At 33.2% G+C, this 24,165-nt stretch overlaps 2 protein-coding genes and 1 long non-coding RNA gene across 3 annotated transcripts; all 3 read right to left on the reverse strand.

Moving 5' to 3' along the window:
* Positions 1–17: 17 nt before the first annotated feature.
* LOC132718734 (uncharacterized) lies at positions 18–2,348 on the reverse strand. The gene is made up of 3 exons (XM_060702453.1): positions 2,231–2,348; positions 1,429–1,586; positions 18–874 (listed from the first exon to the last, which is right to left on the reverse strand). The coding sequence occupies exons 1-3, from the start codon at positions 2,233–2,235 to the stop codon at positions 699–701; spliced, it is 339 nt and encodes a 112-aa protein (XP_060558436.1). The 5' UTR covers positions 2,236–2,348; the 3' UTR covers positions 18–698.
* Positions 2,349–5,802: 3,454 nt separating this feature from the next.
* LOC132718735 (uncharacterized) lies at positions 5,803–9,830 on the reverse strand. The gene is made up of 4 exons (XR_009624138.1): positions 9,642–9,830; positions 8,613–8,703; positions 8,044–8,202; positions 5,803–6,713 (listed from the first exon to the last, which is right to left on the reverse strand). It is a non-coding gene; the product is annotated as an uncharacterized LOC132718735 (long non-coding RNA).
* Positions 9,831–19,578: 9,748 nt separating this feature from the next.
* On the reverse strand, positions 19,579–24,116 carry LOC132718736 (leukocyte receptor cluster member 9-like). Its single transcript, XM_060702454.1, has 4 exons — positions 24,022–24,116; positions 23,435–23,657; positions 22,481–22,660; positions 19,579–21,049 (listed from the first exon to the last, which is right to left on the reverse strand). The coding sequence occupies exons 2-4, from the start codon at positions 23,652–23,654 to the stop codon at positions 19,788–19,790; spliced, it is 1,662 nt and encodes a 553-aa protein (XP_060558437.1). The 5' UTR covers positions 23,655–23,657; positions 24,022–24,116; the 3' UTR covers positions 19,579–19,787.
* Between the last annotated feature and the right edge of the window lie 49 nt (positions 24,117–24,165).

The following is a 24,165-nucleotide window of genomic DNA, read 5'->3' on the forward strand; positions in this document are numbered from 1 at the left end:
ATTTCAACAACATAACAATATCATATTTAAGTCAATATTGCATCCTTAAATCATTAAGACGCATGCATGTTATCTTAAACTATAACTCAAGTTAGCGTCTGTGAATAAAAAAACTTACTTCTTTTCTGACTAATGAATCCTTCCATTCATTTAAATTGTAAATCATTTTCTAAGCATATATATGTAACATTTTACCGAGCATCAATTCTAATTAAAATAAGCATAAAACATAACGTGCGGTTACATAATTTTCGTATTTATTAACAATTACCTATATCAATATTGTTTAATAACAACACGGTTTTTATTGTATAGAATAGAAGAATTGAAGTTCGTGCTGTTGACTTTTTTGGGAGTCTAATATCTGTGCCTTAAGATAATAGTGTTTATTGAAACGGTCCTAAGATAGTACTAAAGTTGGCCAAATGTCAAAGGACTAATGATACACTTAGAATTGTCTATGAAACGCAGTGCTGGTCTTGAGTGTCAACATTTATGTTTTAATTTGCAAACGCGCTTTTGTTATACTGAAAAGTTGCCTAATTTAAAATGGCGTTTCTATTTATAAAAGAAATCTTGTTTGATCAACACACATTGTTCGGATATGTGCATAAAATGTCTAGAGTGGGTTTTAGTAAAGAATGTGTACGCTAATGATCACATGCAGTTCTTCTATAGTATGGTAAACATTTACGACACTAGGATTTGCCCGACTTCGGATTTGAGTAGGTGTATGCCGGCGGCGGGTGGTAACCGGGTGGGTAGGCAGGATCGTTGAATCCATACGATGTGTCGGAACTTCCCGGGTACGAGCTGTACTGGTTGTAATTGGGCGGGGCTGCTCTAGGTGGAGGGTGGTTTGGAACATTTGACACTGTAAGAAAACAAATCAATAACTATTCAGCTTTAAAATCGGAAAAAAAATATTTAAAAAATTAAGGTAACTAGACTATTTTTTAAAGTCAAAAATTCTACATAATAAAAAATAAATATACATGTATCAAATAACGGTACTTTCTATAATGTTCATTTAGCTACAGTATACGAAATAACCCCAGAGGTGTAACATATTAAATATAGACGGAGTAACCTACCACAGACGGAGTATTCTACTATAGACGGATTATTCTACAATAGACGGAGTATTCTACTATAGACGGAGTAACCTTTCACGAGTAACCTATCATAGACGGAGTAATCTATCATAGACGGAGTAACCTGTCATAGACCGAATAACCTACCATTGACGGAGTAACCTATTATTGACTTGTGACCTACTTCAGACTGAGTAACCTACTATAAACGGAGAAACCTATCATAGTCGTAGTTACCTAACATAGATGGAGTAACCTGTAATATACGGAGTTATATATATATATGAGTAACCTATCATAGAAGGAGTAACCAATTACAGACAGAGTAACCTACCATAGACAGAGTTTGTATTGTTATGTATTGGATGCACCATGCTAGCATTCCGGTTGGCATTTGCCTGTTTACACATGCATACAAGGCAGACGATACAACCGACCACAGCTACCACGACCAACACGGCACCTATCGCCACGCCAACAATCGCCAGTGTTCTGTAAAATGCAATGCAAACGTTTCAATCTTTATCATAACATGACAACATTTGCTTTAGAGAATGATTTTAGAATGAGTTTGCTGTCGATTTAAAGAAATTGATCTTTATCACGACAACTTCATGCTTATCCCATTTGGAATACTAAAGCAATTTTTAAGGATTTCTGTAATTTCTATAGTTAGCCATCGTTACAATGCATGGCTAAATTGTTTTAAGAACCGTACAGATGGAAGGTGCATGAATGAATCTCGGACAAACGGTAGTAAGGACAGGTGTTTACATATGAGCCGCGTCAAGACAAAACCAACATAATGGGTTTGCGACCAGCATGGATCCAGACCAACCTGCGCATCCGCGCAGTCTGATCAGGATCCATGCTATTCCCTTACAAATCCTATTAGAAGTAGAGAAACTGATAGCGAACAGCATGGATCCTAATCAGACTGCGCGGATGCGCAGGCTGGTCTGGATCCATGCTGGTCGCAAACGCATTAGGTTGGTTTTGTCGTGACGCAGCTCATATAGTGTAGATTCTATTTGCACAATATTACATAAACAGATGTTCGCTCTGTGTAATGCTTAAAAGCCAAAAAACTAAGTGTGAATGCTGTCAAAGCTTGTGAGAAAATGATATAAACTTACGACATATCGCAACATTTCTCTGAACAACATCCATATTCACAGTATTTATACCTAGAGTCAATGTAACAGAATTCGCCGCTTGCTTGCCCCAGCCCTAAAATAATCGACGATAGATACATTAACAAGAGTAATAAGTGTTGAATAATTATTATTCATTAACTATAAAAAGCAATGATGTGTGCTTTAAATTAAATGAACTTATAATAATGTAACACTATTTTTTAGTTAGAGCCAACAATAAACCTAATGGACAAATAACTCACAGATATTAAGTCTGTATACATACTTCAATAAGTAAACAAATTTATACATTAGTAAGAGTTAGTATAGTTTGTAAACCAAACTTCAGTTAATAAACTAATTTATTAGTAAGAATTAAGTAATAGAAAGAGCATCGAAACACGAGGCCATCTGATTTGTACGAGGGGATGTAGCCCCAGAGTATTAATCAGATTGCCGAGTGTCTCTTTGTATCATAGTCAAACATTAAAACACATTCCCTGTTGTCACAATATGAAACCCCAGGAAAAAAGTAGCCAATCAACGAGCATCTGAATATGATATTTCTATAGCTTTCCCTTTCTCTGCCGTCACAATAAGTAAACCACAGCAAAAATGAACCAATCAATGGGCATGCTCTGGAGTGCGGGTAACTAATACTTGCACTCCAGTTAACAAACACACTGTGCATGTATATGTATACGATTTAAATCTGACACATTTTCCTCGGAAAGGTCCCCAAACTATGATACAATTAGTAAGAAAGTATAAATATCTCCCTTCTACTATTATTTTTTTACATATTAATTGAAAACAGCAACAGTTACTGTTTTTTTTAAATTTTACAATTGACATCATGACACGGCGCAATCACGTGACTGAAGTAGTTTCCTTCTTATGCCAGATGTCTACTACGAAGCATATATAATAGCCAAGGAGATAAGATTGAATGCAATAGTAACATTATGCAATATCAACAGTAATTATAATACCATGCAGTAAATACGTTGAAAATAGCAAATAAAACCGGCATGCAGAATACGTACTGTCGCATTGCTAATATATTTCTTTCTTAGACCGTGTACGACGAATGTTTTGAAGATGCCACATTGACGATGAGGAAGCCAATGTCATCACTTTATATGATGTGTTTCGGCTTCAGTTACTTCACAAACATCGACTTTAACTGGTTGATGTTTAAGCAACATGCTCCAAGAACATATGCTTATTTTCTTCAGGGTGCAGCTTATACAAATGAGCCGCGTCACGACAAAACCAACATAATGAGTTTGCGACCAGCATGGATCCAAACCAGCCTGCGCATCCGAGCAGTCTGATCAGGATACATGCTGTCCGCTGTCAGTTTCTCTGCATGCTTGTTATAGGGTTTGAAAGCGAACAGCATGGATCCTGATCAGACTGCGCGGATGTGCAGGCTGGTCTGGATCCATGCTGGTGGCAAACCCATTATGTTGGTTTTGCCATGAGGCGGCTCTAATAGTAAATTGTGGTATTAATGGCTCATATTAATATCCTCTTTATATTAAAACTTTCAGTAGATTGACTATCTAAATGTTGCCTGACCATTAGTTGATAATGAAAAATGTTAAGGATGAAATAGAAAAATAACCTTAATTACAAAAAGACTGCAATACTCTTTTGTTTAAATTTGAATGTCCCGAAACATTCAAAACGATATTTGTAGAAATGTCTAATAAAGAAATAGATAAAGTAAATATATCCGTATCGTCACTTATAATTTGCAAGTCCAGAATCTACAAATTTTATTTATTTATAAAGAGTAATTCATTTATGATTGCGGTGAAAATTGTTTATAATTTTATCGCAGTTATTGCCTTTGAATCAAGAAATATGCTTTAAAGAACAAGATACACAATGCATTTTAGAACATTTAAACAATCATAAAATAATACTACAAAAAAGTTCGACAAAGCTTTGTTCACAACGCTATGAGTGTTATACTCTAAATGATATGGGTTTTATCTCACGAAATAAAAACCCAGACTTTCACTTATTAGAATAAACTATTACAACGACTTGTTAGAGTATATCTAAATAAAAACCCAGACTTTCACTTATTAGAATAAACTTTTACGACGGCTTGACAGAGTATATCTATAGAAATAAAAAGATATAGTGTATATTGACCTATTTATTTAAACGAAAATGGTATAATTTATTCTATGACACACTTGATGAAGATTTGAAAATATGTAACACGGTGTCGTGCCAAAAGCGACACACAAATAAATAAATACAGTTGATGGATATTATATAAATACCAGTAACCAACATACATTTATCTAATTCAATCATCATAAAATTTCAAGGTTTTTCAAAGTGCGTGGGCCGGGACATGGGTAAAAAGGTCCATTGGCGGACTTTCCAGGCAATTACTGGTGCATATAGTAACCCCTCTTGGGGCCCCTTCAATTCATTAGTAAAATCTCAAATTTTATTGAATTCTCCGAAGTTACTGTTGGGCTGTTCCAATTTAAAATAGTAAGACAAATCCATGCATCAAACACTAAAATATGCAAACAATTAAATATTATTGTTTTGTGCAATTGATGGGATTGATTACGTAAACATGATTATTCTCATGAAAGGGTCACATGAACATTGGATTAGAATAAATGTAACCATCTAAGGGTGACGGTACGTAATGTTAACCCGAATAGGGCAATGCTGTTATGGATTGTTGAATGTGAATATATAGCAATATAAAGAGGCAATAATTTAAAGAAGTGAATATAACGTAGTTTATTTCTTTTATTGTCAGAGCGACACAGTAAATGTAATATGGCGACTTCACAGCTTTAACTGGCATGTGTCCCTCTGTGCATTATTTCAGACATTATTTCAGACACGAACGCTTACCTGAGTAGAGCCATTGGCGCTCCTACTAAAGTTCCTGGCGGGATTTCAGACCCACAGAAGTGAGGGGCAAGTGTTGTAGTCAATGACCTTATCCACTCGACCACGGACACAACAACCGTAGATATTTATAAAAATAATAGAACTACGTAAATTAATGAACTATTAGAATACGCATAAATAATCAATTACATAATAAAATAACCCACATGTTAAAATAATGAAATGGTGAAGAATAGAAGAAACACTGAAAGAATAATGAAAGAAATAATAGAATATTAAAAAATGTTATTATTCAAACCATATCTAACTGTATTATTTTAGTGCATTGAGATGTTAAAGTTATATTTTGTGTGTGGTCAATAACTTATTAGCCTAAACCAGACTGTTGTTGTTCATTTGTGTATTTGGAAATAGAAATACCTTCTTCTATGCAATAAATAGATTTATAGAATAGATTCGTGTATAATTATGCAATTCATGAAATGATAGAATAAACATACGCAAATAATGAAGTAGAAGGATGAATATATGCATGCAATGAAATAATAGAATATATATACATGTTATTTATCAAATAACAGAATAAAACATATGGAAATAATGAAAAACTAAAAAGATTAACTCAGGACATCGTAGGGCAGTTTTATAGGTAAATTTATAAGAGCAGGCGGTTTGTAACTAAAATGTAATTTATTCATAAACAACAAAATTTCAACAACATAACAATATTAATATCATATTTTAGTCAATATTGCATCCTTAAATTATTACGAAGCATGTATGTTATCTTAAACTATAACTCGAGTTAGCGTCTGTGAATAAAAAAAACTTACTTCTTTTCTCACTAATGAATCCTTCCATTCATTTAAATTGTAGTATCATTTTCTAAGCATATACATGTGTATATATGTGATATTTTTACTGAACAAAATACTTTTTCCTCAATTCTAATTAGAATAAGCATAATATAAAACGTGCAGTTACATAATTTTCGTATTTATTAACAATTACCTATATCTTTATTGTTTTATAAATAACAACACACTTTTTATTGTATAAAATAGAAGAATATGAATTGAAGTGCGTGCTTTTGTATCTATTATTTGTTCTTAATGTCTAATGTCTGTGTTTTAAACTAATAATGTTTATTGAAACGGTCCTAAGATAGTCCTAAAGTTGGACTGGTCTTGAGTGTCAACATTTATGTTATAATTTGCAATCGCGTTTTTGTTATACTGAAAAGTTGCCTAATTTGAAATGGCGTTTCTATTTATAAAAGAAATCTTGTTTGATAAAAACACATGGTTCGGATATGTGTATAAAATGTCATGAGAGTGTTTTAGTAAAGAATGTGTACGCTAATGATCACATGCAGTTCGTCTATAGTATACTAAGCATTTACAACACTAGAATTTGTCCGACTTCGGATTCGAGTAGGTGTATGCCGGCGGAGGGTGGTAGCCGGGAGGGTAGGCAGGATCGTTGAATCCATACGATGTGTCGGAACTTCCCGGGTACGAGCTGTACTGGTTGTAATTGGGTGGGACTGCTCTAGGTGGTGGGTGGTTTGGAACATTTGAGACTGTAAGAAAACAAATCTAAATCAGTGAATATTCTGCTTTAATTATGCCCTCATTCGTCAATAAAAAAAGCTTTGATTCAGTATTATGGTAACGCAAGTAATACATCACTGTGACACGTTAATACATATTGCTAACTTTCTGTATACATGTGCATATATAAAATATTATTCATACATATATTTAAGTTTTAATTGGCCTACGTGAATATTGTATCTGAAAAAATAATGAAAAATAAAGGAAAAAACTAGGTAACTAGATACAAATTTAGGTAAAAAAAAGAAATAACGAAACTTTTTATTATGTTCATTTAGCTACGACATATAAAGAAACATTTCAAAGGCGGAGTAACCTTACATAAACGGAGTGACCTGCCATACTGTATCATAGACAGAGAAACCTATCATAGAAAGGAGCAACTTACCGTATCATAGACGAAATAACCTATCATAAGCGGAGTAACCTATCACAGACGGACTGACCTACCATAGACGAAATAACCTACCATAGACGGAGTAAACTACCGTAGTCGGAGTAACTTACCAAAGATGGAGTAACTTACCATAGACGGAGTATCCTACATAGACAGAGTATCCTACATAGACGGAGTAACCTATAATAGATGAAGTAACCTACCATAGACGCAGTAACCTACCATAGACGGAGTAACCTACCATAGACGGTGTAACCTACCATAGACGGAGTAACCTACCAAAGACGGAGTAAAACTACCCGGTAGTCGGAGTAAAACTTACCAAAAGATTTGGAGTAACTTACCATAGACCCGGAGTACCCTAACATTAGACAGAGAATTTCCTACATAGACGGAGTAACTATAATTAGATGGTAAACCTAACCAGAGACGGAGTATCCTACATAGACAGAGTATCCTACATAGACGGAGTAACCTATAATAGATGAAGTAACCTACCATATACGGAGGCAACCTACCATATTGACGGAGTAACCTACCGCAGACGATGTAACCTACCATAAGACGGAGTAACATAACAAAAAGACGGATAAACCTTGCGTACGAACGGAGTAACCTCCCTCACACGATTTAGGTTAACGTACCATGGAACGAAGTAACCTTTCTATAGACGGAGTAAACTCTAAAGACGATGTAACCTTACCCATAGACAGAGTAATCTACCAATTAGACGGAGTTAACTACCTTAGCTATTGCGGGGTAACCTACGTAAACAGGTTAACTACGTAAACTGTTACCTTCGTAGAGTTACCTGTCATAGACTGAGTAATCTATAACGAACGGAATAATCTACTATGAGTAACCTTTTCATAGACGGAGACGAGAAAAGGTTAACATACCATAGACGGAGTTTGTATTATTATGTATTGGATGCACCATGCTAGCATTCCGGTTGGCATTCGACCTGTTTACACATACATACAAGGCAGACGATACAACCGACCACGGACGCCACTCCCAATACAGCACCTATTACAAGGCCAACAATTGCCAGTGTTCTGTAAAATGCAATGCATAATTATGTTTGCATCATATTCCTAGCATGACAACGTTCGCATTTGAGAATGATTTTAAAATGAGTTTGCTGTTGATTTACAGAAATTGATCTTCATCATTTGTCTCAATTTGAATGCCATAGCATTTTTTATGGGTTTCTGTAATTTCTATAATTAACTATCGTTACACGGTCGTAATTATTTAAGAACCGTGCAAAAGGAATTAAGGTCCATGAATGTGTCTCGTGTTCAAGCGGTAATAATGACAGTTGCTTACATATTGTGTAGAATCTATTTTGACATTTGTAAATTAACTGATTTGAAGCAAATTAAAGAAGTCTTTATGTTCGCTTAAAAGCTAAATACTAAGTGTGGCCACTGTCAAAAATTATGGAAAAATAGTTTACACTTACGACATAGCGCAGCATTTCTGAGAACAACATCCATATTCACAGTATTTTACCTCATCATCAAAGGTGCAGAAGTCACTTGCTTGCCCCAGCCCTAGAAAAATACAGTCACAGTTAAAGCAGCATGCCTCTTGATTCATAATAATTTTCATGGAAATTTTAAAATGTATTTAAAAGTGAAATTTTGTGAAGTGAGCAAAGAAAATAATTTAAAGAATTGCAAGCAGCACTTGCAGCTCACGTTAATTACCAAAATAGGTTAAAATAGACAAAAAAAGTCTTGTCTGCGTTAGTAACGTACTAGAAATATAGTGATAAATACCGGAAATTCAGTCTTTAATCCTAAATCACATGTAAATTATTATTTGAGTCTTTTTAATTTTCTTAAATCCCAGTACAGTTTCTCAATATGTTGAAAAATAATTGTTCATTCACTAGATTAAGCAACAACGATTCGTGCTTCAAATTAAATTAACTCGTGTTTAATTATTTGTCCATCAACTTAACAACCAAAATGAAATAACATAAAAAAGAATCGTGATAAAGATTCGTCAAAAGCTGAACTACGCATGACTATTACATGTTTGCGCATGCGTATACATATCATTGCATATTAACCCGTAAAGAGAAAACAACATATGACGTAACTGCGCATTATATTTACACCATCAAATTACGAAGCCAGTGGTAAATAGTTATCCCAACCCATTCCGCCCTCATTCAAAATCCCAAAAACAATAATACAATTATTTTTTTCGGATGAAACCGGGATCCAGTTACACATACATAAAATGACTACCAAAATGGATATACGGAAATCTATATAATTAACATTTCGAGCGGATAGGTAAATAACGCTCCTATGGCTTTCAACTCTCACTGAAAGAAAAAAATACACTAATAACATTTTACAACTGCTTATTTCACATAAAATCATAACGTAAAGCTACGTAAAGAAATATATATCTATCACTAATTAAACCACTAATTACTGAAAATTAAGATCTATTAATATCGAAAGAATTGTCTTACCAAAACATATCACTAGAGTTAGAGTAAATATTAATCTGTAACAGTAAATATATGAAAAGAGAAACATTTCTCTTCTTCGACATTTAAAATCCACGAGAGAAATAATTTATTAAATGAAACAAAATTTTAACATGAATTGATAAATGATGAACATTAGCATTTATTGAATTGATATTCGTTTATTTAAAGTTTGTACCAAATGAGAAAGAATGAATGTAAAAAGTGTTATTGACACGATCAATTGATATTTTAAAAAATCTTTGACATCATATATTGATTTTTATACCTTTGCGTCTTTTGTAAACAAAAAGGTACCCTGTATTTTAAATCGAATGAACACCGTCAATAGATGTGCCCAAATTTATTCTATAGCAAAACATGCATTAACAATTTGGGCATTGAAAATTTATTTAAAGTAACATCAATATACGTCACTAATTTTGAGTAAGAGCCAACAATAAACCTAATGGACAAATAACTCACAGATATTAAGTCTGTATACATACTTCAATTTGTTAATAAATTTATACATTAGTAAGAAATAATAAATATGACATTTAGTTTGTAAAACAAACTTCAATAAATAAACTAATTAATTAGTAAGAATTAATCAGTAAGAATATATAAATATCTCCCTTTTACTATTATTTTTCATTTGACTAGGGTCACATTAATGAAAAACAGCAACAGTTACTGATTTTAAAATTTTACAATTGACATCATGACACGGCGGAATCATGTGACTGAAGTAGTTTCCTTCTTATGCCAGAGATCTACTACGAAGCATGTTTAATAGCCAAGGATATAAGAATGAATGCAATAGTAACATTATGCAATATCTACAGGAATTATAATACCATGCAGTAAATACGTTGAAAATAGTACATGTATGACTTGTATTATTACAAATGTAGTGCAATCTATGTGCACTTAAAAATTTACCATTTAAAAGAGATGGCACAACAAGAACTTATTCGCCATAACAGTTATGGTATAAGGAAGCAAAGATGACATATGCACTTTCCATCAATTTCACAAGCATTATTATTAAGTTCCGCATTATTAGGAAACCCTCGGTCTTTTGTTTCCATTCTTTAACTTTGTGAAGTTTACAAGCATGTTTTTTTTCTCATTAACATGTAGCATGACTAACTTATCTTTTGCTGCTTACTCCAGCAGGGTGCTATGTAACATAGCATGCTATAAAATAATGATGAAAATTGTAAAAAATCCCAATGCTTTATGTGAATGTAGATATTCTTTTAGCAAAAATATGTTCTCACCAGCTGGCTAGGAACATTGCTTGTCTTAGAGCAATAAACGATGTTGCGATGTGTGGCAGCTAACTTGTGTCTAAGGGCAGTCGGCAACAGTGATACTTTCAATGACGAGAACTTCTACATACAATAAAACCGACATGCAGAATATATGGAAGCCTTGGAGGGTCACTTTTGAGTTTCGACTTATAGATTTATTTTACTATTTTCTTATGACTTTTGATTTATGACTTTTGATTTATGACTTTTGATTTTTGACTTATGGATTTTGTTACTGTCCCACGTGCTTGCCTCATTATTTCCAAGGAAAATATGGCAGAATATGACAACGATTCAGACGAGGTAAGTTCATTTACCTAAGTTTCTTGGAGACTTATTTAAAAACAAAATATGTGGGTACATATGCAAGGACAGATGTTATTCTTATATAAGCCTTTTTAATTGATTAAGAAAAGAAAATATTTTGCTTGCATTGCATTGCATTTGGTATCCATTTTTTATTTTTATTTCCGGAACAGGGATATATAATCTCAAATTGACATACAGCGTATGAATCAAACGCTTTATTTTTTATGTAGGTTCCAGTTTTAAATCCAAATCATTCTCACATTGTTGTTTGCTGCAGTTTCAATCGGTTTTCCACCCGTAGTTCATTCTTCGTCCATCTTATATTGAATAGAGACCAAATTATAGGCCTTATTTTGACAAAGAAATTTGTAATTAAGAAGTTTCATGAAACATGGTATTTCAAAAACAATAAATCATACAGCTTTGAAACTTCACACACTTCAGACACTTAAGTAATAAATCTCTGAATTGCATTGTTATCAAAGTATGCCTCTTTTTTCGACTTTGAATTTGTTGTTTTAGAATTTTCATGAAAAATGGTTTCGCAAAAAACTATTTTAGCGATTCCTTTGAAACTTAAAACACACATTTTAAGTGTTGACATCTAAGGTCAATGACCAAGTTTCGTATGAGTGGCTCACAATTTGACATACTTATGCCCATTTGTAAAGCTAAAAATGTTTTGTCAGAAGGTTTTATGAAATATGGTCCCATATAAACCAGTTATGATATAATATTGAAACTTTATTATTCACTTGTTCAATATCAATAACTTAGGACGCCTACCAAGTACAAAGTACATGTTATTTGTATATATAAACTTTTGAATACAGTTATGTATTAAGGGATTTTTGTATTTCATTTTGTATATATATAGGTATTTCATTTCAATTGAGATAACACATACTTTTAATGTTTTCAATTTAAATTCTAGTAAAGCTACCTGTAGGGATTAAGGACGAGCTGTCGAATGGTTTCAACTACAAAGCAGTTGCAGAACATCAGCAATACATATTTGTCAAGTTTTCGGAGCCAGTTTAGAAGACTATGAGGTTTCATTGCAACACAGCGTTCGTTCCGAGTGGAAAGTAGTACAGTTTAGCAAATGCAAAATGTGCAAACACTGGTGATTTGGTTTTCTTCGTTATTGTCTATGGAAATATTCAGACATTTTCGGAATACGAGGGTTAACCTTTTCACACTTGTTTCAGACGCTCGACAACCCCACCATTTATTGTGGACGCTTATTGGAAACACACAATGTCACGTCCCGCCACGTTTATTTTATATTGTCCATATATCCAATATGGTATAAAACTTGTATCGATAGACAGGTCACCGTGAGACAAAGAAAGGTGTGAAAAATCATGAATTCACAATTCTGGCTTTCATAATTTTCAGTATTTGCCCATTGTAAATTTTAAAACTTATATGAAAGGTATCGAAATCAAACTTTGCATGTTCATATAGCTCGGCGAGGCAGTAAGAAACATACTTCTTAGCTATCATAAATTTTAGAAAGTCTTGTTTTTTATTGTTTTTTTTTTTCCATTCTTAGATTTTGTTAAGCTCATAATTATCTCAAAAACTGTTGAAGGCATCAACTTGAATTTACTGGCAGATATATCTCGGCGAGACAGAGTGCATTGTATTGTTAACAAAACTTTTGATTATAAAATTAAATCGTTCTCCTAAGTTAAAAATTCCCTTTTTGACATGGACATGCCGTGGGTTGGGGGTATGCTCATTACGAAAGACTATGAGATTTCCTTTACATATAAAATTGGTCATACTTCGAAAAAAAAATGTGGACGTTATTTAAAGTTAACTAGGAAATCTTTGGCGAGAGACTGTGTTTGTTTTTTCTTTCTTTTGAACATGTAGAAATGAAGAAATAACGCTCTGACAATGATTTTAAAAATCTTGACTTCAATAATAATACAAACACTCTAACGTTGCTAATTTACCTAATTTATCTTATGTTATCAAACGCTTTGTAAAAACACTCATGATTTTCTTAGTTTTTCATCAGTAACGTATCACAATGTGTTGTTTTGTAGAAATATTGCATGCATATATGTCTTCTGTGACGTAAATACTTGATGTTTTTGTTGATGACAGTATTCATTTTAAGCTGTTCCTTAGTGTTAGCTTTTAAGTAAGGCATATGTGCTATTTTAGAAAAAAATGCTAGCCTCTGTATTTCTTATCTCTCTTTTTTTTAAATTAAATATAATGAAGCTCAAATGCAGTTTGTTTTGCATACCTAATACATTTGTTTTCTTATAAGACAACAATTTGAAACAAAATAAAGCACGGTTGTAGAATTAGAAATGTTTGTTGTTATCTGTTTAAACGCATTTATTCCAAAAAATTATTGATAGCTCTGCCAACCTGTCACGGTCTAGACCGTGAGGTAAAAAAAACCTTTGGTAACGTGGTCTCTCGGTAGAGGTATATTTTAGGTGGTCTGTTGAGGGAGTTGGCTGGTTCCACACAGTTTACTTCTATAGTGATTGATATTCTATTTCTACTTTGCTCATTTTAACCTCTTACATATAATTTTAATGGAACATTGACTCTACATAATAAATAAATTCTCTGTAACATTTAAATACTGTTTATTCTGATAGTAAATTGCAAGTTTATTTTTTGATTATAACAAAGTTACAATAACACAATAATAAATTGTAAACAAATGAGGACAAATGTATTTTTTATCATTCATGACCAGATTAAATATGCATTTTTCTACTTACAACATTGGAAAAATTGATATCTTCGCTCGACTTCGGTCTATTTTGCGAGATATCATTTTTTCCACCGCTGCTCGTAGCAATCAATACAAAGCCTTAAAAAGCTACTACTACATAATATTCCGTTTATATCTTCTTTAATTTAATGTATTATAATGCCTAACGCTTGTTCCCTCTTTAATAGTGAACACGGAAAAAATAGCGTACCAGTCAACCGTGACTAAATTTTCAACAAAGAATTAAATAATCTATTTCAAGATTAAAATGTTAATGAAAAATTGTAATAAAGCTACACATCTAGAAAATAGCTCAGAACTGTTTAATCTGAATAAAAAAATTACTTATTTATCAATAACAGTTTATTTACTTTTATACTTAATGCTGCAGACGGCACTTATGAATGATGTTCCGAATTAAACCTTCTTTATACATATGATTTTTACAAAAACAATTGATGTTGATTCTTCACGTAAAAAAGATCAACTATCATATGATAAAAATCATATGAATGCACAATAATTCTAATGCAAAAATTAGGCTAGTGGCTAAACTGTGTACTTGTAAACATTATATGACTTCAACACCACTCTCGGCTGATGTGCTCCCTTGCGTTTGGTGACTGTATCACAAATTTGCTTATTTTGCACTAATCTAAAATCAAGTTAAACTAATGTTTTATACCAAAGGCAAAGAGTAACAGCAAATGACAAAAGTTATAAGTCAAAAGTCAAAAGATAAAAAGTCATATGCGAGTAACCTTAAAAAGTGATAAATTATAAGTGAAAAGTCACAAGGCAAAATTTAATAAAAAACGAGAAAATTTATTACAAAGATCAACTATATTATTTTTGAAATAACAAATCATATATATTCCTTTTACATATAGTTACCATATACATTCTATAAAGTATGGTTGCTATTTGTTGCGAATGAATAAGACGTTTAAATCTAATTACACATACTTGAAATTACACATATCACTTATATGTCACGGTACGAAATCTATTCAGTAGATGATGTGCACTCTCGGTCGGGACAGAACTAGCCCTGTAAGGGGTTGCGGGTTCAAATCCCGGTATGGCTGCATATCTTTTTTCCCCTGTGGCATTTGGTATAGTGGAAAGTGTCCCTGCCAGTCACGCGGGAGACCGAGGTTCTATTCCTAGCCGGGCAGCCTTTTTGTAACCAGGGCTTGATATAGAACAGATACAGGTTGTGGGTTTGAAACCCATAGGAGCCAACATTTTTTTTCTTCGTTTTTTTTCTGTTAACAGTATTTTTGTATTTTTTCTACCTATATTTAGATCTACATGGAAAAATATGCTCGTTTTCTATTATTATCATTTTTTACAGATATTCATTGCCTAATAAATGCTAAATATAAGAGCAAATACGACATATAACATTTTCAATGCTTTATATATTACAAACAAGCCGGTAAAAGCCTTCCATATTTCTCAGAATGAATCAATATACTTCTAGAGAGATTATAGCAAACTTTGATACAAGCCCTTTGACAAATGTAATTTCAGTGATTTTCTAAATTTAGAATGATATGATAGAAATTGTTCAAATGGGTGGGGTAGAGAAACATTTCCATGCATATTTCTATCGTGTCGAGAAAAGTCATGCATTTAACATGCATAGTTCATTACTAGAATGTTATTTTTTTGCATCTAAACAAACAACACTTGCAAAACATGTTAAAGAAGAAGATATTTTTTAGACTTTCAATACATGTATTTCTTTTTAAAAGCCTTTTTGATGTATATGTTCTGACTCATAATAATGCCTACAACTCCAAATCCGTACAGTAAATTTTGCTTAAATTTTGCATACATGTGTCCTTTAGGTATACCACTTAACAATGTTGTCAATTTTACAATCCCTTATAGTGCAAATTAGAGTGGTTATAACTTAAATGATAATTTACAAATATATTGTAATTTGCTCAATATTTACAAACCAATATCTTCAAACAACCATAAAATGAAGTGAAATCGTAGACTATCGTCTTTATGACTTTAAAACATCATTTTTTTGAAACTTAACCTATAGTAATCTAGTATATATCAATAACACAAAAAAAAATAAAAATTAGCCGTTTCAAAGCGTATTTATATTAAATCTACTCTCAAAATTAAATCGTTCAACTCGGTAACAACAGTTGTAGTGCTGAACGGCGTCCAATGGCATCTGTAGATCTGGCTTCAGAAGGGGTGCTAATTCTACGAATTCCTCACATTGTCTTTTTGGGCGTGAATACATGTTCTTTGCAAATATATACGTCTCTCAAGTTAACTGCATTGCCGAAGTCGTGAGTTTCATACAGACCTGGTACAAAAAACAGTGTTTCAGGTTTACCATAAATAACAGAAGGTATGTTGCCTTATTTCATGTGCAATCCGGTCTAACTCGGTTTGTATGAGGTCCATAAAGCAAAATTTTAAGTTATCACATTGTATCTGGTCCAGATCATTAAATGCACATGTATCGCGTAAAGTCTTTGAAAAAAATTAATCCACCAATGGATTTCATTTTGTCGTAATGTACACCACCACTTCTCAATGCGTTGGTTAGATGTGCTTTTTCCAACTACAACGCTTTGAGTACCAGCAATCGGATCTGTAGAATCGTGTCTGAAGTATTCCTGCAATAGTAAAGCAATGCAGTTTTCCGTACCAACATCACAACGTAGTATTGGGTGGGGGGACTTGGTATTGTTCATTAAAGGTGTCAAAAAGTATCTTGCAATAAGGCGTGGGTCGTTATTTGAGTCCGAAACCATATTATTTTTCTACTATACCTATTCACAGCATGTTTATGGTTTACATTTGTCTCAACTGTCCATATGTCATATAAAACTGGCCCTTTGGCGTAGTATACGCGTCGGCATAAGCGATAAGCTTTCCGCATCTCAATATCAACTGGATCAAGCGCTCTCATTATTTCCATGACGTCGTCCCCCTTGAGGTACATGTGGTAATCCAGCATTAACCTATGCCACATTGTGCGGTATCCTATGCATTGTCCATTTGTTTGTATTTCTCTGTTTATAAGATCAGACACAGACTCAAATGGAGTATATATTCCATTACGCCGTTTTAAATTTAAGCGTTTAAAAATTCTATTCACTGTACTTGTATCCTGGCACGGTAGCTTTGGTAATGCCGAACAGTATAATGATGAAGACACAGATCAACATCAAGGTTTTCATCCTCGTTACCTTTTGTCCAGTAGTTGCGTCTGAAATAAGAGTTTATCTTTTATTTAAATCTTTATACATTCATAGTATATAAAATGGGTAAATCTTCTAGCTCCGTCTTTTAAAGATTGATAGGTACGAAACAAAAAACATTTAAAATGATAGTAGGATATTTTGTTCTAACTTGTCCTATATCTATGTTTGTTCTTAAGTGTTTTTTTTTTCTCAATTGTTAAAATATACAACAAAATTAGACATTGATGCTAAATGCAAATGTGCCTCGATCACAATTATAACTTTGTACTTGTGTGTATGAACATAGCACTTGCTGTTCATTATGAAATTGCTTAACACTATCTAAGTACTTCAAAGAAATACTGATTCTGTGTTAGCTAAATAAAATGCTGAATTGCGATACATGTTTAACACTATGCACCATGCCATTTTAAGACGTAAAACTTGTATTCCCTGTCTACTTGTAAAACAGTTATTTGTTTGTTACTCATGGACAGATTTTGTGATGAGGACAAAAATGTGTAAGCACTAATATAATGAACATATTTAGAACAAAGCAGATTGCAGAAAACACACAGTCACACTTGTAGAATTAAAGTCTGATATATTACCACTATGGGATTATATCAAATAACATTAATTCCCTCCTTAACACATCATCTCCTCCATGACAAATCTCAATGAAATTATTTAAAACGTTTAAAAAACATACCTGAAACCAAAGTTGCTGCTTTCAGCTTCTAAAAAACGTGTAAAATGGGTTAGCCATAAGTCATAAGACGTAAGTCACAAATCAAAAGTCACAAATCAAAAGTCAAAAGTCGAAAGTCAAAAGTAAAACATCCGTAAGTCGAAACTCAAAAGTGACCCTCCAAGGCTTCCATAAGAATACGCACTGTCGCATTGCATATATATTTTTTTCTTAGACCGTGTACGATGAATGTTTTGAAGATGCCATATTGACGATGAGGTAGCCAATGTCATCACTTTATATGATGTGTTTCGGTTTCAGTTACTTTACAAACATCGACTTTAACTGGTTGATTTTTAAGCCACATGCTCCAAGAACATATGCTTATTTTCTTCAGGGTACAGCTTATACAAATGAGCCGCGTCACGACAAAACCAACATAATGGGTTTGCCATTGTTGGTTTTGTCATGACGCGGCTTAAATAGTAAAATGTGCTATTAATGGCTCATTTTTGATATCTTTATATTAAAACTTTCAAGAGATTGACTATGTAAATGTTGCCCGACCAATAATTGAGAATGAAAAATGTTAAGGATGAAATAGAAAAATAACCTTAATTATAAAAAGACTGCAATATAATACTCTTTTGTTAAAAATTGAATGTCCCAAAACATTCAAAACGATATTTGTAGAAATGTCTAATGAAGTTATAGATAAAGTAAACATATCTGTATAGTCTCTTATAATTTGCAAGTCCAGAATCTACAAATTTTATTTATTTATTAAGAGATATCATTACGGTGAAAATTGTTTATAATTTCCATTAGCATAAACTTTTACAACGGCTTGGACAGAGTATATCTAAATAAAAGCTCAGATTTTCACTTATTAGCATAAACTATGTGTAATTTACTTCCTTTGTACACATCTCAATATTTTACTTTTATATACATTTTCCTTATTATTATAAAAATAAGTATGGCTCTTGTGGCATGCTGCTTACATTATGTTTAATGATGTAATTTGAAGGAAATTTTGTTTTCCCATTAATTTTATATAAAGCAGGACCATGGGGCGCGATTTCAACAACTTTAAGCGTCTTACGCACTTATCCACTTCACTCAATTATATACTCTTGTTTGGAGTATCCGTTATATAAAAACAATGAATTCCATGTGATGGAATATCTTCCTTGATATATTTACATGTGTATTTACAGTGTTTATTCAAATTTGTATACATATCAGCCACGACAGCCATGTTACAATAAAGAGAAATACTTTAAAAAAAACATCTTGACAATGGAAATAAAATAACAATCAAAAGAATTCGAACATCGTACATGTAGCTAATTGTTATTGAATTATTTTAAGTAAGTGAGCCCTGAAAGTGTTTTGTGTTGCAAGTGTCAAGTGTCGTTTGAATAGATGAAATTAGTTTTGTCAACTTATATTTTCCTTGTACAAAAATTGGAGTCAACTTTGACGTCACGTCTCTACGATAACATCATTTGACCACTATGATGAAAATGTTATGTCACGGCTCATATATATTTCATATATATTTAATAGATAAAATACTGAGTGAATAATGAAATTCAAATTTTTGAGTTTTTATTGATTAAGAAATAAACGTAAGTATAAATGAAATTTCAAATATATTAACTAACATTATATAGTACATGAACAAAACTATATGAAATAGGGAAAAAATGATCTGTTAATGAAAAGTTCAAGCTACAGTCCTCGCCTCATAGAACCAGCTTAATCAGAATTCAACATTAAACACAAATTATTGTAAAATTTGAAGTTTTTTTAAAAATGCATTAATTTTTGAATTAATCAAATACAAATTTATAATTTAAAAGATGCTGGCGATATGTAGAAGCCATCTGGTTGTCTCTCGTCTGCCATTGTACACAAATGTAAATTATCTATAGACTGGCTCCCTAGAACTGTCTCGTTAAATGTTGAATACAGCCACGGCGCGATATAATTATTGCCAGTCAACTTAGCAACAGGGCGGGAAACCTTCATTATTGTCATGTGTGGAACAAACTCATGATAATCTCTGACCTCAATGCCTTCAGATGCCAAGCACGTTTTTAAATGTTGCACAAGGTCATGAAATTCCGGTGGACAATCAATTACTTTACCATATATTACACGGTTAAAGAAAGTCTGAACGCCTTTGAAAGTCAATTTCTTATCTTTTGGAACGATTGATGCTAATTCTGGAAGGGATTCTTCCAAACATTTGACCGCCTGAAGAACCTGCTCTGGCGTCTCTAAACCTATTGTGCATAAAGTTAAATGTAAAGCACCCGTTGGTATCTTGCAATCTTTAAGCTTTGGCTCATTTGCTATAACATGTTTCTGTATTTCATCAGCTGCATTACGTACATCCTCATCAGTTATTCTTAGAGCTATAAAGTGGTTGGGTCTAAGTTTATCCCGCCAGTATTTGTTATATTGATCATCATTGCCGTCCTCATCATTAACATTATTATCTACATCAAAGTCCTCTTCTGAATCTCTACCTCCAATAGCACCTCTCTCAGAGTTACCAATAGTTACTGTAATTCCATCATCGCTGTCACTGTCACTCTCGGAGTAATCTGCACTATCATAATAGTCACTGTCCGGATCAGCTTCTGCCATATCATTGCGTTGATCATTTTCATGCGCTTCATTTCTAACTTGAACACCGTCTATACCCGATATTACGTCAACAATAGTTTTCTTACTTCCGGTAGACCCAAATACATTATCAAGACGGCAACGCTTGTCCCATACGATCTCATTCTTATATTTAAAGTATTGAATTCTATGCTTAGGTATTGCCAACACCGTGTAATCCACGGAAGCAATGTCTTCCCAGCTAAATGCATTAAAATATTTTTCCTTCAGTCCATCAATTCTATCTAAATATCCTACTAGAAACTGATCCTGTTGCAAAGCCTCGTCCCAGAGTATCCTTTTAACAACGTCTATCGCAGTTTTCATCGGTGGCTTCTTTCCTTTTGTTTCCGGATCTTTCGGCTTTCTTCTCTTTCTTTGTCGTCCTTTTGAGGTCCCTTCTGCTCCCTCAGGTCTTTTTGACTTTACCCTTTTACCTAAAATAGTTTTAATACATTGTATTAACAGATCAGTCATGAATTTAAACATGGCATTTGAATTATAAAGTTCAGTACAACTGTATACGCATTGATGTTCACATAATTACGATACAAATGATATGCGAAGATATGTATAGCGTGTTTGGTATTAATGAGATCACCCAAACTAAGCCCTTACATTTTGATTACAACAGCATATAAACTGCACACACTATTATCCTCATGACAAACACTGATAACATTTCTATCATTTCTTTCACAGGTAATGAGTAATACGTACATTTAATAATAATAATTCAAATAATAATATTAACAATAATAATAACAAGAGCTGTCGGTAGGACAGCAACGCTCGACTATTCTTAGTGCTTGATTGTAAAAAAAATGCTTGATACAGTTACCTCCTCCTGTTTACAGGTTGGGGTAATGATGGTGAACAAGTGTGCAAAGTTTCAAAGCCATATGTCAATGGACTTTGAAAATATTTGAGGTATTACAAAAACTTTAACGTAAATTCTAAGTCCAAAAAGGGGCATAATTCTGTCAAAATGCTTGATACAGTTACCTCCTCCTGTTTACAGGTTGGGGTAATGATGGTGAACAAGTGTGCAAAGTTTCAAAGCCATATGTCAATGGACTTTGAAAATATTTGAGGTATTACAAAAACTTTAACATAAATTCTAAGTCGAAAAAAGGGGCATAATTCTGTCAAAATGATTGATACAGTTACTTCCTCCTGTTAACGGGTTGGGATAATGATGGTGAACAAGTGTGCAAAGTTTAAAAGCCATAGGTCAATGGACTTTGAAAATATTTGAACTATTACAAAAACTTTAACGTAAATTCTAAGTCAAAAAAGGGGCATCATTCTGTCAAAATGCTTGATACAGTTACCTCCTCCTGTTTACAGGTTGGGGCAATGATGGTGAACAAGTGTGCAAAGTTTCAAAGCCATATGTCAATGGACTTTGAAAATATTTGAACTATTACAAAAACTTTAACGTAAATTCTAAGTCGAAAAAGGGGCATAATTCTGTCAAAATGCTTGATACAGTTACCTCCTCCTGTTTACAGGTTGGGGTAATGATGGTGAACAAGTGTGCAAAGTTTCAAAGCCATAGGTCAATGGACTTTGAAAATATTTAAATTATTACAAAAACTTTAACATAAGTGGTTACGCCGACGCCGACGCCGACGCTCGGGTGACTACAATAGCTCTACTTATTCTTATCGAATAGTCGAGCTAACAATAATAAAATTCTATAAAAGTCTACGAATTCCTGAATTCTTTCACAATTAACAATACTGTTGCTATCGGTAAACAAAAGTCAGATCATCATCAAGTTATGCTTATTCCTAAAAACACAACAGTGCTATATATTATAATTCTCATTAAAAATCACTGTTTTAGTGCCTTAAAATAATTACCTGTGACATCGATTTGTTCTTTTTTTAACCATTCCAAAGCTTTCTGCAGCAGTCCTTCGAGTGATAGAGGTGCCATGCCCTTAGCCGTCTGTTTAAGAAACGCTTGTAAGTCATCTATCTCGTCTTCATCTAGTGATTCTGAACGGATCTCTGTCACTGGAACGCTCTTTGGATAGGTATCTAAAATTAAGGTTATAATGATAGTCGGGTAACAACAGATGGTGAACATCATTAACTGAGTGAGTACAACTTATTTTCTTAGCAAAAAATCACAGTTATGGCCAGAGCTAAAGTAAGTGTTTCTGTAGCGGTAATTTTGCTTAAGAGAAACAAAATATTGTTTCTGGTCTCGGACCACAGTACATTTTTGGCTGCTACGGAATGAATTGCAGCTTTTAGAACTGTTGACTAATGTAAATGAGATAATTTCATGACAGGTCAAATAATAATTATGTTCTCAATAAAACATGTCTTCTTTTTACAGGTTGTGTAGTTAGAGTGTAGAAATATCAGATATATATTGCTTAAAGGGAACATTGACGACAGGAAGTGGAGTGCTACCTTGAAATAGTTAATTAAACCAAAAGCATAACTAAAGCAAATCATAATGCATCACGCAAATGCCCAAATGATACGTTCAAAAACCTAACGCTTTCTATAATAAACTGAGTGACGGGATGACATATTTATAACATGATATGAGCCGCGTCATGACAAAACCAACATAATGGGTTTGCGACCAGCATGGATCCAAACCAGCCTGCGCATCCGCGCAGTCTGATCAGGATCCATGCTGTTCGCTATCAGTTTCTCTACTTGTTATAGGGTTTGTAAGCGAACAGCATGGATCCTGATCAGACTGCGCGGATGCGCAGGCTGGTCTTGATCCATGCTGGTCGCAAACCCATTATGTTGGTTTTGTCATGACGCGGCTCAATTATAAAATTGAAGTACCAGTAAGTTTGAAGTTAAATACAATATCAAGATCTTCTGGGTGCAGCTTGATTGTCTTTACATATTTGCCCGTTGAGTTAATGACCTTGCACTGTCCTTGGAAATGTGAAGTTAGATATGCTAGCTCCTCTGTTAGTTCAAATTGTGTTTCTTTGGTAGAATGTATGCTGGACGTTTCCTTAGCAACAGTTGTTTCTTTTTCTTCGTTAGTCGCCGCCATAATCTAATTACATAATAATAAAACATTATGTAATAATATATATATATTAGCAAAAAAAAAGACTACCAAAATGATATAGATCTAATATGATTTGCTACATAGCAAAGTTCATTTTGAGATATGAGTGGGAACCTTGACGAGGAATTTAAAATTAGTGATACTGTAGGATAACTGCTTGGAATCTATGAATTCTTTTACTTTAAATCACGAATTTATATTACAATATAAATCCGTGGTTAAATTAATAATTATAATAAAAGGTCAGAATATCTATACAGTTAATCAGTTATTTGATAAGCTATTATACTCACGTTACAATAGGTTCAGAACATATATATAGAGTAAATAATTAGGTTAAAAATCTTACCTTTCCTGTCCAAAACGAATATTAATGTAAAATTGAATGTTTATTTATTTATATACCCTATGGTGACGTTTAATCTATTTTTATCGATACCGCTCTTACTGGTTATCGATATTCTATGTCAGTGAATTGTGCGCCTAGAAGTGA

This window comes from Ruditapes philippinarum, unplaced genomic scaffold (genome assembly GCF_026571515.1).
Source record: "Ruditapes philippinarum isolate M1 unplaced genomic scaffold, ASM2657151v2 ctg2256_1_1_1_1, whole genome shotgun sequence".
Taxonomy (NCBI): Eukaryota; Metazoa; Mollusca; class Bivalvia; order Venerida; family Veneridae; genus Ruditapes; species Ruditapes philippinarum.